We start from the raw sequence: 12,500 nt of genomic DNA, 5'->3' as shown, positions 1-12,500 counted from the left end.
GTGTGTGTGTGTGTGTATGTGTACGCATATCCAAGGCCACAGTATTGAATATAAAAAAACAACAAGTCCAATTACATTATGCATACAGGGACAGCCGGAAGCAAGCTCAGTTGATCACAAGTACAGAGAGTCAAATAAGCCTTGACACACTTTACTTATGAAGCAGAAGGGTGACTCGTGGATGAATAAAATCAGCTGGCGGCAGCTCGAATAATAACATAAATGCCCGAAGCTTCAGTGAAGAGATTTTTTGAGTTGAGCTCGAACGCTTTGTGTAAGGATTGCATTATTTAGAAGAAGAAGAAGAAGAAGAAAAAAAAAAAAAAAAAAAAAAACGTAGCGCACTGTATAGATTTTCGTATCTGGTGACGGCATTCGATTTTATTAATCTCCTTGGTGAAAGTAAGCAAACTGGGGTGTCGGTCCTTACAAAGTCCTTTCATGATGTGATACCCCCCTCACCCCCTCACCCCCTCTCCCCCCAAAAATCTGAACAGTAGTGTCTGTCTTATTAATAAGAAAATACCATTTCCCCCCAGAAAGATAAGTAAAAACAATAAACAAATTAAACACACACTGGCATTACAAAACATGAATAAATGAGTACATGGATAAATAAAAAACAAACAAAACAGCAAACAAATATATAGATAAAGAAATAAAAAGAATAAATTAAGATAAATAATAGATAAATAAATAAATTACAAATAAATAGACAAATAAAATTAATTAGAATAAAAGAATAAATTGAAATAAATAAATAGATAAATAGATAAATTACAAATAAATAGAAAAATAAAATGAATTAAAGTAAAAGAATAAATAAAAATAAATAAATGAATAAGTGAATTACAAATAAATAGACAAATAAAGTAAATTAAAATAAAAAATAAATTCAAATAAATAGATCAATAAATTAAATATAGATAGACAAATGAAATAAATAAGAATAAGAATAAATAAAATAAACAAATAAATAAATAAATTACAAATAAATAGACAAATAAAGTAAATTAATTTTTTTAGATCAATAAATTACAAATAGATAGACAAATAAAATAAATTAAAATAAAAAATAAAATAAATAAATAGATAAGTAAATAAATTACCAATGAACAGACAAATAAGTTAAATTAAAATAAAAATAAATTAAGATAAAGAGATAAATAAATTACAAATAAATAGACAAATGAAAAATTAAAATAGAGATAAAATAAAATAAATAGATAGATAAATTAGAAATAGATAGACAAATAAAATAAATAAATAGAGGTTCTCCATTGTAGCGAAGCAAACAAGCCCTGAGGTATACACCCGACCCATCCATCAGTTAATTATCCACGTGTTGTTTCACGTGGAAGAAGGTAACCACGGGTTGATGAAGTGCCGATAAACAAGACCAAATAAGGACATAAAAGACAAGACCCGGCTGTCAACCAGGGTTAAGCTGATTCCCGAGATTTATGAACCAAAATGTTACCCATGATACATCAAAAGTATGCAAATGATATATTTAAATTTTATTTATTTAATTTATCTATCTATTTATCTATTAATTTGTTAATTCATTTACCTATTTATTTATTCATTCATTTGTTTGTTTATTTATCTATATATTTATTTACTAATTTGTTTACTCATTTACCTATTTATTCATTTATCTATTAATTTGTCTCTCCATTTATCTATTTATGTATATATTAATTTATTTTTTTATCTATTTATTTATCTATTAATTTATCTATTCATTTATCTATTTATCTATCTATTAATTTCTTTATTAATTTATTTATTTACTTATCCATCTCTATATTTATTTATTTATTCATTTATTTATTTATTCAATTGTTTATCTATATATATGTTTATTTATTCATTTATCTATTTACTCTTTTATATTTTTCATTTATATTTTTTCTTCTAGTATCCTCTATGTTTCTATATACAATCGTCTTCTGAAGGTAACCAAATAGCAACACGGAAGAACAATAAATCGCTTGAGGTGAGATAGCAACCCTAATGAATCATCACGATGAAGGATAGAAGCAATGGTGAACCCAATCTTTATGATAAGGTCCCCCTCCCCCCTCCGACGACAGCGGCGCCGTGTGTACTCACGACCCGGTGGGGAGGGAAGGGGGAGAGGGGAGGAGGGGGGGGGATAAGTTATGAGACTTGCGAGGTTGTCCGTGACTCTCGGTCCGTGGTTCTCAACCTATTTTCACATGTACCCCCGTGCTTATGAATTGCTATTCGTTAACCTCGTGAGAATGACTTCAACACTAAATTTAATCGCTTTGCATCCACTAACTAATAGTGGTTTTTGGTTGACGGCCACACTAGTGAACTCCCGTGGCCACCTAGGGGGTCCATGGACCACAGGTTGAGGGCCAGTGGCCTATGGTGAGAGGGGGGGTAGGGAGGCAGGTAGAGGTTGGATGGAGGGTTCTCTAAACTGAATAGAATCGTCAGTCGTTTAGCCAGAATAAAATAGTTCAAAATATCGACCCTTTGCCTCGTAAGGGGTACTGTGAGTTTAATCAAATCATCTGACGGCACCCAAGGTAGAGTCTTTAGAGGTGGTAAATTCGTCTTCTTAAGCAATGAAGGCTTAATAGTTCACTGCAAGACCACCGGCCGATCCACATTACATTTTCTATTGACCAAAATTCATATCTATTGCATATACTTATTCATTATTCATCTATTTATTTATTCATTTATTTATTTATTTATTTATTTGTTTACATTTACGTGTTTATATCAATTTCTTTCTTTACCTATTCATAAATCAGATTTACAAATCTTATTTATCTCAGGTTTGAAAAGACCTCCCCTAGTGGAAAAGATAGCGGGGGGAAGGGGGGGTGAGTAAAAACACAAGGGGGGGTAGGGGAGGATAGAGAGAGGAAGGGGGGACAAAAACACAATAAGTCGTACCGTGTACTGGCGTTTCTCGCGAGTATATAGTTCGTATCTTACGAGCGACATCTTTATGGCACGTACTTGTCACCAGATATCACTGAACACTGAGATCCTATCACCGAAAAAACTCACAAAACGTTCCCGAAAAGATCTTCATTCTGACATAACGTGTGATTTATTGTTTGTTGATGTTTACTAGGGGGTACTTTCTTCTTGAAATTATTTATGGTTATTTTATTCGGTCCGTGGGGGCCTCTACCCATTCCTCCCCTCCACTGCCCAATGAAAGGACAATCAAAAGTCTACACAAGGTAAACACATTACAAAATAAAAACGGTGATGATGATGATGATGATGGCGAGGGTGAAGGTGATGATAAATACGAATAATAAATAAATAAATAATTTTTTCTCCATATTTGGGTCGCCCTCTCAACTGAATTAATTCGTCCGACGTGTGATAGATGAAGATATAGAGTGCCATTAATTTAAAAAATCTAAAGGATAGTTGGATTCGTATTACTTATGCATAAGATTTAAATAGAATTCTCATTCCAACAAGGATCATTTAATTATTATTATCATTATTGTTCTTGATGGTGGTGATGTTGTTAGTGTCGTTGTTGTTCTTCTTTTTCGTTTTTTCTCATTATTGCCATTATCATTATATATCCAGGTATACTGTATGTACAATACATATATATATATATATATATATATATATATATATATATATACATATGTATGTGTATATATATATATATATATATATGTATATATACATATATATATGTATATATATATATATATATATACATATGTATGTATGTATATATATATACATATATATATATAATATATATATATATATATATACATATCAAGACTTTGCATCTACAACAAGAATACTGAACTAGTGAGAACAGATCTATACCCCTTACTTATCACCAGACATTACTGAACACCGAGATCCGATTGCAGACGCGTCAGCAAAATATATTTTAGAGAAATTTTGATTCAAATAACACCTTTTCTATCATTTGTCGGATGCAATATCTGCTCATAAATTGATGACATTTGATCTATTCTCGAGACAGCAATTGATTGAGATTCACTTGGGTCTCATGCTACAAATCCTGAGACAGCGATTATAATAGAATTGGAATAGGTCTTAACATAAGTTTGAAAATCAGTTACGGAAATTATAATTGTAAAATTAAGTGTGAAGGCAAATTTAGAGAAAAAAGAAAGAAGAAATATATATATATATATATATATATATATATATATATACATATATATATATATATGTATATATATATATATATATATATATATATATACATATATATCACTGCCAAGTAATGTAACACATTTGTATAAATACACTAAAGACCCACTGTTGATTGGATTAAGAAAAGAAAGGAAATGACGGTTTCCGTATATTTCGATCTCTGATCCGCTGAAGAGGATCACAGCCAATGATCGAAATATACGGAAATTGTTATTTCCTTTCTTTTCTTAATCCAATCAGCAGTGGGTCTTTAGTGTATATATATATATATATATATATATATATATATATATATATATATGTATGTATATATATACTTGGTCTTTTATACCCCATTAAGTACAAGACAATTATTCGGGTGAGGCATTTGGCTAACATTTTATTCCTGATTCTGTGGACTTAAACTCTCATGATATACGTAATTCTTTCCTTGACTGATTGGTGGGTAGAGATTATCATATTTTACCACTACTGGGTAAACTATTCTTATTTACTTACCCATTAATTTTTCTTTATTCTTTTTTTACTTCTATTTATTTACTTATTTATTTATTCATATACTTACTTATTTATTTACTTGATAATTTTTTTTATCTTTAATTTCTTATATACTGTTTATTTCTTATATTCTTATTTTCAACCATTTATTTATTTATTTGTTTGTTTATCTGTTTATCAATCTATTTATTTATTTAGTTAATTTTTACTTATTTATATATACATTTATCTATTTATTTATTAATTTATTTAACTATTTATTTATTTATCAATCTATTTATTTGTTTATCTATTTATTATTTATTTTTGCTGTAGAGGACGGGGCCTATTATTCTTATATTCACCTCGAGTTGAGGCAAGATTACCTTCAGTCTCCACTCGACTTCGCCGACTTTTGAATAATTCTCGAACTCGGAGTCCGGCGTGTCTTCGGCTGCTGCCTGCTTAGCTCTAAGAATGGTGTGGAGGAGTGACCCATTGTGTGGATGAAGTGACCTTTTGGGAATAAAGCTCGGGACTTTAGTAACTTTGCTACTTAGGTCGCATGTGTCTGTATGTACATTAAGAAGGTATAATGTAGTGACACATTTGTAAGATGAGACTTAATAACCCACTGTCGGAGAATGAGATGAAATGGACAGAAATCTGTATTATTTCGACCACTATTTGTGGTCTTCTGCTGAAGAGGACCACAGATAGTGGTCGAAATATACAGATTTTCTGTCCATCTTTTCTCAATCTCCGGCAGTGGGCTATTAAGTCTCATGTATACATACACACACACACACACACACACACACACACACACACACACACACACACACACACACACACACACACACACACACACACACACACACACACACACACACACACACACACATATATATATATATATATATATATATATATATTATATATATACACACAAAAATATATATATATATATATATATATAAACATACATACATACATGTGTGTATGTGTGTGTGTGTGTACAGACTGCATTCAAAGCTTCAGGTATCTCAGCGGGGTGGCCCGGCGTGGCTGAGCTGCCAGGAGAGAGAGCCCAAGATGCTCACTAAACATTTTTATATGCTGTTCATTCTCTCACTCACTACCCTTCTCTCTCTCTCTCTCTCTCTCTCTCTCTCTCTCTCTCTCTCTCTCTCTCTCTCTCTCTCTCTCTCTCTCTCTCTCTCTCTCTCCCTCTCTCTCTTTCTTTCTTTCTTCCTTTTTACTTTTCTCTTTTTCTTCTTTGTTTTCACACAAATTTCAGAGTCGTAAATATAAACATGCAGATGTGAATAGCAACATTCAGAGTGACCTTGTTATTCTTTTTACACACACACACACACACACACACACACACACACACACACACACACACACACACACACACACACACACACACACACACACACACGTATATATATATATATATATATATATATATATGTATATATATATGTATATATATATATATATATATATATATATATATATATATATATTCTGTGTTGCAAAAGTATAATATTTAGGTCAAAGCGACGCGACAATCTAGAAGCTTATTTCAATATTGAATATCATATCAGAAGAGAAACAGTATGAACTAGGAAAGCAATTGACTTGTGAAAAATGCATTAATATACTCTGTCAAATAGCAGAAATTATTTTGACGCAGAAAATGAGAGCCAGACTAACACGAAAAGAGAGAAAATGGACAGAAATTTTATTGAATGAACACAGATATGGCAATAATGCTTAGTAGTGTTTTACCGTGGAGAAGGATGCCGACAAGAGAACTTCAATTCTATGCTATTTCCGGACGTAGAATATAGATAAATAAGTGAAAATGGATAAATATAAAAAATAATTATAAAGAAATAGAAAAATTGTAATGAAAAACAAATGAAAATTGATCGTATCACTGAAACATTTACTGAGCTGAATCTTAATACTTCATTTATTCTTTTATTCTTTAACTGGGAGGCTCTGTAACCCTCTTCCTTATTCCTGTATCCTTGGTGGTATAAAAAAATAATAAAATTAGATAAGAAAAAAAATTATATAACCTAAAATCTCACAAATGGTTGTTCGAGATTAGGTTGGCAAATATCGGTTTAAACGAGGGTTAAGTTAATCCACCAAATGAGATAGCTGGATCTTGTTTATTCCGGATGTCGCCAGGTGATTTTATTCAACGCAATCCGGGCGATCCCTTTAAGATAACCCAGCACTGTATCTTAATGTATTGCGCTAATGTTGTAGTTTCGAATCCTGCAATCGTCTCCGATTCCCAGTAGTGGCTGTCTATTACCTCCCCTATCAGTCCAAGCAGGGCAAAGGTGACGGCTTCGGCTGCAGCTACTCAGCGACTCCTTGCGTAGACTCCTCACCTATCTCAATGTACTCATTGTGGCTATGACCAACGTAATCTTTTCAGTGGATGGGTCACTCTCTTTTTACTCAGGAATAAACTCGATAAACTCATGTCAATTAACAATTTGGCTTCGACTGTTGATTTGTGTGTCTATTCTTGTTTGGGGCTCGAGCGAGGTTGCTCGTCTGGGGAGAGGCTTTCGAGCCCCAGAGAGCCTCAAGACCACAAGAACTTTTCCTGCAAACATCAGAATAGTAACGACAGAACCCCCAACAGGGACTTGAGCAACCGAGAATATATTTCATTTTTTTATTTACTTTGCAATGGATTCAAGGCGAGGATGGAGGAGAAATAGATTGAATGCAATTGAGATGAACAGAGAAGAGATGGATCGCCAAAGAAAAAACGGGGCTGCTTCAGACTCGAGGCGCTTGTGTTGCAGAGACCTGGGGTCGTATACACAAAACTTTTTTGTTAGCTTTAACAATCTCTGCTAGCTAACAGAAAATCACTAAAAGTAATGCACCAATGCTTAACTAGCAAATGTTAGCTAGTAAACAGTTGTTTGTCAAGTCCCGCTAAACAATGCTGAAGTTAGCAGCTTATGAACACGTAAACAGACGTATTATTAAAAATTGCACACATAAAACAGTGTTATTAATGCAGTTGTTCAAAATTTATTAATAGAGTATCATGATAGCACATATATATCGTATGTATGTAAGATTTTTTTAGGGGTACTTATTAACCAACGACAGATATTTTTGGACGAAGACGCATTGTGCAGGCGGCCACGCCACAGACAAGTCTTTTCTTATAAACCTTCTTCCCCTCCCACAAAAACCGATCCCGCGCAAGCGAGTGGTATTACCTAGCAAATCGCAAATCGCTTCCTACAGAAGACTCAACAATTACTTCAGAGGATATAGACATGACAGGAGAACCACAGAAAAAGAAAAGGAAGCCAAACTGGTCACACGAGGAAACACTCATCTTGGTCAACGTGATTATGGAGAAAAAAATAATTATAAATTTGCGATTCAAACCAAGTTTAAGCCACAAGGACAAGAGGGAGGCATGGCAAAGGATAACTGATGCCATTAATGGAACAAATCTACTGACTTAGCGGACTATAGAAGAAGTCGAAACCAAATGGTTTTCTGTCCTCTCAAAATCGAGGAAGAAACTTTCGGCAATAAAGGCTGAATGTAACCAATCAGGTAAGATTAACTTACTTCTGTATATTCCTCCGTTTTAAGAAGTTAACATAAGTAAAATAGCTTTCACGTTATTCCTATTACTTATTCACCTCAATCAACTTGTCACAATTACTTTCATTAAGGTAGAAATTTAGCATTTGAGTGTTCCTTCTCACAGTAATAATAACATGCATATTATTTAACAAAGATGTTGTGTTGCAAGTACTGTAGCAGTCAAATTCAGTGCGAACTTAGTTATACAGTACATACAAATTATATTGTACTGTAATGTGTAGTGATATGGTATATTTGCAGCTTTACAGTACTGTGCTAAAATATGATTTGATATTCTTGAAGGTGCTGGTGGCCACAAAGCTCCTCCACTTGACGCAGTAGACATGAAAGTTGAAGAATTATTAGGGGAGAAGAATGAAACTGTGAAAGGTGTCGTTCAGAATGATCTCGGCTTTCATAGGTTGAGGTAATATTCTTGCAATTTTTTTTTCTATATTTTTTTTTTTGTCCTGTGTACTATATTGGACTTTCTATTGTATAGTGTACCACAATTTTGGCCTAACATTTGCATTGATATAATTTCATCAGATAGTTCATCCTTCAGCAAGGCATTCTTACATACTGTACTGTAGTTGATATGCACACTTCTCCTTGTGAGATTAAATTAGTTGTATGTTTTTAATTGTGGTAAATTTATGCGAAGGTTTTAGGAAGCTGGAGACTCAGGAACGGCTGGAAGACACCGAAGAGTTGGGAGAAGAACCACCCCAGCAACAGGTAGAGGATGATAGTGAACTCCCTCAGTTTCATTGACAAAGTGTCCAAGTCCAGCCCCAACCACAACAATCTTCGCACAAGGAAGATGGGTCCTTTATAACCATAACTGAACCTGAAACCTCTAAGGCCCAACCAAGTACATCAGCACCAAAACTAAGAAAGTGTTCAAGTGTCAGTGCTGAGTATGAAGAATACAAAGCTGAGAAACGGAAATTGAAACTTGAAAAGGAAAAGTTAAAAATTGAAAAAAGGAAAGAAAAATTGTTAGCACAGAAGTTATTAATGGCTAAAATTGAATATTACGTCTTTGACAGCAAAAAATATGAAAAATTAATAAATGAATTGTATAGGCTTCATTATTGGTACAGTAGAAATTTATGCTGAGGAAATAAAAACATATTATTTTATTCATTAAGATTGTACAGTATATTGGAGTACTGTAGCTTGCCTGTACTGTACATGAAATATAAATTGATTATTTATTTATCAACAAGATTGGATCTCATGAAGATTGTCCACCCCAGAGTACCCAACTGAACATTGTCCACCCCATCTGCGCTCTCATGAAGATTGTCCACCCCAACCACGCTCGTAAGCCCCACTGATTGCAGCATCCAACACCAAAGTTTAGGTTAGGTTAGGGAATGGTCGGGTCAGCTGAAGATTGTCCACCCCAGTCTCGCTCTCATGAAGATTGTCCACCCTAACGCGCTTGGGGTGGACAATCTTCATGTGTCCACAAGATTATATACTATAGCATCAATGCCTTTTTCTTTTTGGCTACCCCCCGTGTAAGGGGGAAAAAGCCTTTGGTATATGTCTGTATGTAAAGGAAAAATACAAATTATATTATTTTATAAACTGTATTTGTTTCATTTTATCTTTCACTTTTGACTATAAGTGTAATGAAAACTTGGTAGTAGAGAGAGAGAGCACTGCAACAGCAATCACATCTTCATGATACCCCACTCAGCCACTGGTCTACTGCAATATAAAATAATGTACAAAAATTTAGTACAGTTTAGAAAATAAGACCGGCACCAATCACAAATATTTATGCACAGTACTGCATCTCTGAGCAATGGTAATTAAGTACAGTACTGTACTGTACTGTACTTACCCATTCATTTAGTGAACATATATTGTAATGTATACAATATACTGTATTGTACAGTATACAGTACAATACATTCAGAAAAAATTATAAGGATAAGTAGCACATACCTGAAATGAAGATTGGCAATGTAATCTCGAAATGGATGTCCGTTACGGTCATCCGGTCTACCAGGATTAAGGGGTATCTCTGCTTCACCTGGCTCTTCTTCTTCATCTGCACCTACGTCCCCTTCAGCTGCATCGTCGAACAGTTAATCTTCCTCGTTGATAGGCAGTGGAATGTTAAACTGCTTGCACATGTTGTGGAGCAGAGCACAGACATAGACGATTTTGCATCTCTTCTCTGGGGACAATCGCACTTCACCATGAAGTACATGGAACCGTCGCTTGAGCTGCCCAATCCCCCTATCTACTACACAACGCGTCCTCTCGTGTGCTCTGCAATAATTGTTAACCATCATAAGGTGAGGTATTGCAGTATATACAGTAGCATCTATAAGCTACATAGTGTTGAAGAGGAAATCTGTACTGAAGAGGAATTCTATACTGTATTGGTATTTTGGTTGTTATCACATTAAGTAATGACTACTACCTAGACTGGAGAGGACAATACCCCCTTTAAAATAAACTGTACTATATAGCATAAGAATCATGATTTTAACTTACGTGTTGTAGTTTGTCTGAACGCCAGCCAGGGGGTTTAGATAAGGCGTCAGCAACCACTCCTTGCAAGGATAGCCATTGTCTCCTAGAAGGTAGCATCCAGCTGGGACATAATTTTGTTCAAAAAGTGCCTTCAAGCCAGACTCGTCCAATATCCTGGCATCATGTACTGAGCCAGGCCACCTTGCCAAAACATCAAGTATCCTGTACTTGGCATCGAATACGACTTGCACGTTGATGATGTGGTATCGTTTTCTATTTGCATATAAATGTTCATCGACACTGGGAGCCACAATTCTAATGTGTGTGCCATCTATGGTACCCACAACACCGGGAAACCTATAGTCTTCCATGAACCCTGCTTGTTTCACTTATACTTCTTGGCGAGTCAATGGGAATTTTACAAATTGAGTTACAATATCTGGTCCTGACAGTGCATCAATTGTCTGAGTAATGACACGGCTGATTGTTGCTTGCGAGGTCCCAAAGTCGTCACTGCTGCATTTTACCAGTGGCTAAATATCTTAGAGTAATTGTCACCTTCGTCTCAGGACTCAGTGGTCGATTCCGTTCTGTTCGGGATTGAAGTTTGTCCCTTACTAAATCAGCCACTGTTATTATACCAGCACGGTTCGTCCTGAAGCGTTTGATGAATTCGTCGTCATTGTATTCGTTAAATATGTCCCGTCGCTGTCGATATACTCGCTGTCATCTTTGTAGTTGTTGTTGTTGCTCCGCCATCTTTTCTACTAACAGGTATTTGGTAAGAGCTTAATAGTCCTCCACAGCACTTTTACCTTAACAGTACTTTCAAGGCCCTAACAAGTTTTCTGTATCCACTGTTAGTGCTTAACAGCTAAATGTTAGCCTTAACAGGAATTTGTTACCCTTAACAGCTATTTTTTAGTCCTAACAATTTTTGTGTATACGGACCCTGGTCTTTTTTAAATAAATATTTAACGGTTTTTAGCTCTGCTCATTTTGAATCAAAGTTTAACAGTTTTAACAGGTTTTGATGTATACAGATTTTTTTCCTCTCTCTCACTCTTTTTGAAATAAATGTTCAACTGTTTTTAGCTCTGCTCATTTTGAATCAAAGTTTAACGGTTTTAACGGGTTTTGATGTATATAGCTTTTTTTCTCCTCTATCTCACTCTTTTTTATATTATCTTTAACGGTTTTTAGCTCTGCTCATTTTGAATCAAATTTTAACGTTTTTAACGGTATTAATGTATGTTCTTTCCCCCCCTCTCTCTCTCTCTCTCTCTCTCTCTCTCTCTCTCTCTCTCTCTCTCTCTCTCTCTCTCTCTCTCTCTCTCTCTCTCTCTCTCTCTTTCTCACTCTCTCTCTTATTATTTTTAAGTGTTTTTAGCTCTGCTAATTTTTAATAAAGTTTTAATTGTTTTACAGTTTTAATGTTTATCTAACGGTTTTTATTTTGTCCTTTTTTTTAACAAAGTTTAATGGTTTAAAATGGTTTTAACGTTTTCTATCTGCTAATTTTGAATGAAAATTGAAAAGAGAGGTTTTAATATTTACTTAAAGCTTTTTAGCTTTGATCTTATTTTAATAAACATTTAATGGTGTTAACTGTTTCTAATGGTTTCTACTGCTAATTAAAAAAAATAACT

General features: G+C 34.3%; 1 protein-coding gene and 1 pseudogene across 4 annotated transcripts in view; one reads left to right on the top strand and one right to left on the bottom strand.

Moving 5' to 3' along the window:
- LOC143037237 (uncharacterized) overlaps positions 1-5,768 on the bottom strand; it is a 15,637-nt gene extending 9,869 nt beyond the window's left edge. The window contains exons 1-2 of one of the 4 annotated variants that reach the window (XM_076205362.1): positions 5,686-5,768; positions 5,082-5,211 (exon numbers count right to left, since the gene is read on the bottom strand). In XM_076205362.1, coding sequence (XP_076061477.1) covers positions 5,082-5,211; positions 5,686-5,687 — 132 coding nt within the window. In that variant the 5' untranslated portion in view covers positions 5,688-5,768. Of the gene's footprint in view, positions 1-5,081; positions 5,585-5,685 lie in introns of those variants that run through there. The other 3 variants (XM_076205361.1, XR_012967457.1, XM_076205363.1) reach the window with 3 other exon arrangements.
- A 2,928-nt stretch (positions 5,769-8,696) lies between these two features.
- LOC143037236 (uncharacterized) lies at positions 8,697-9,817 on the top strand (annotated as a pseudogene).
- The last annotated feature ends 2,683 nt before the right edge of the window (positions 9,818-12,500 follow it).

The sequence above is a fragment of the Oratosquilla oratoria genome, chromosome 22 (assembly GCF_046742065.1).
Source record: "Oratosquilla oratoria isolate Oo_2021 chromosome 22, ASM4674206v1, whole genome shotgun sequence".
Classification (NCBI taxonomy): domain Eukaryota; kingdom Metazoa; phylum Arthropoda; class Malacostraca; order Stomatopoda; family Squillidae; genus Oratosquilla; species Oratosquilla oratoria.
This window is presented reverse-complemented; position numbering and strand designations above follow the sequence as displayed.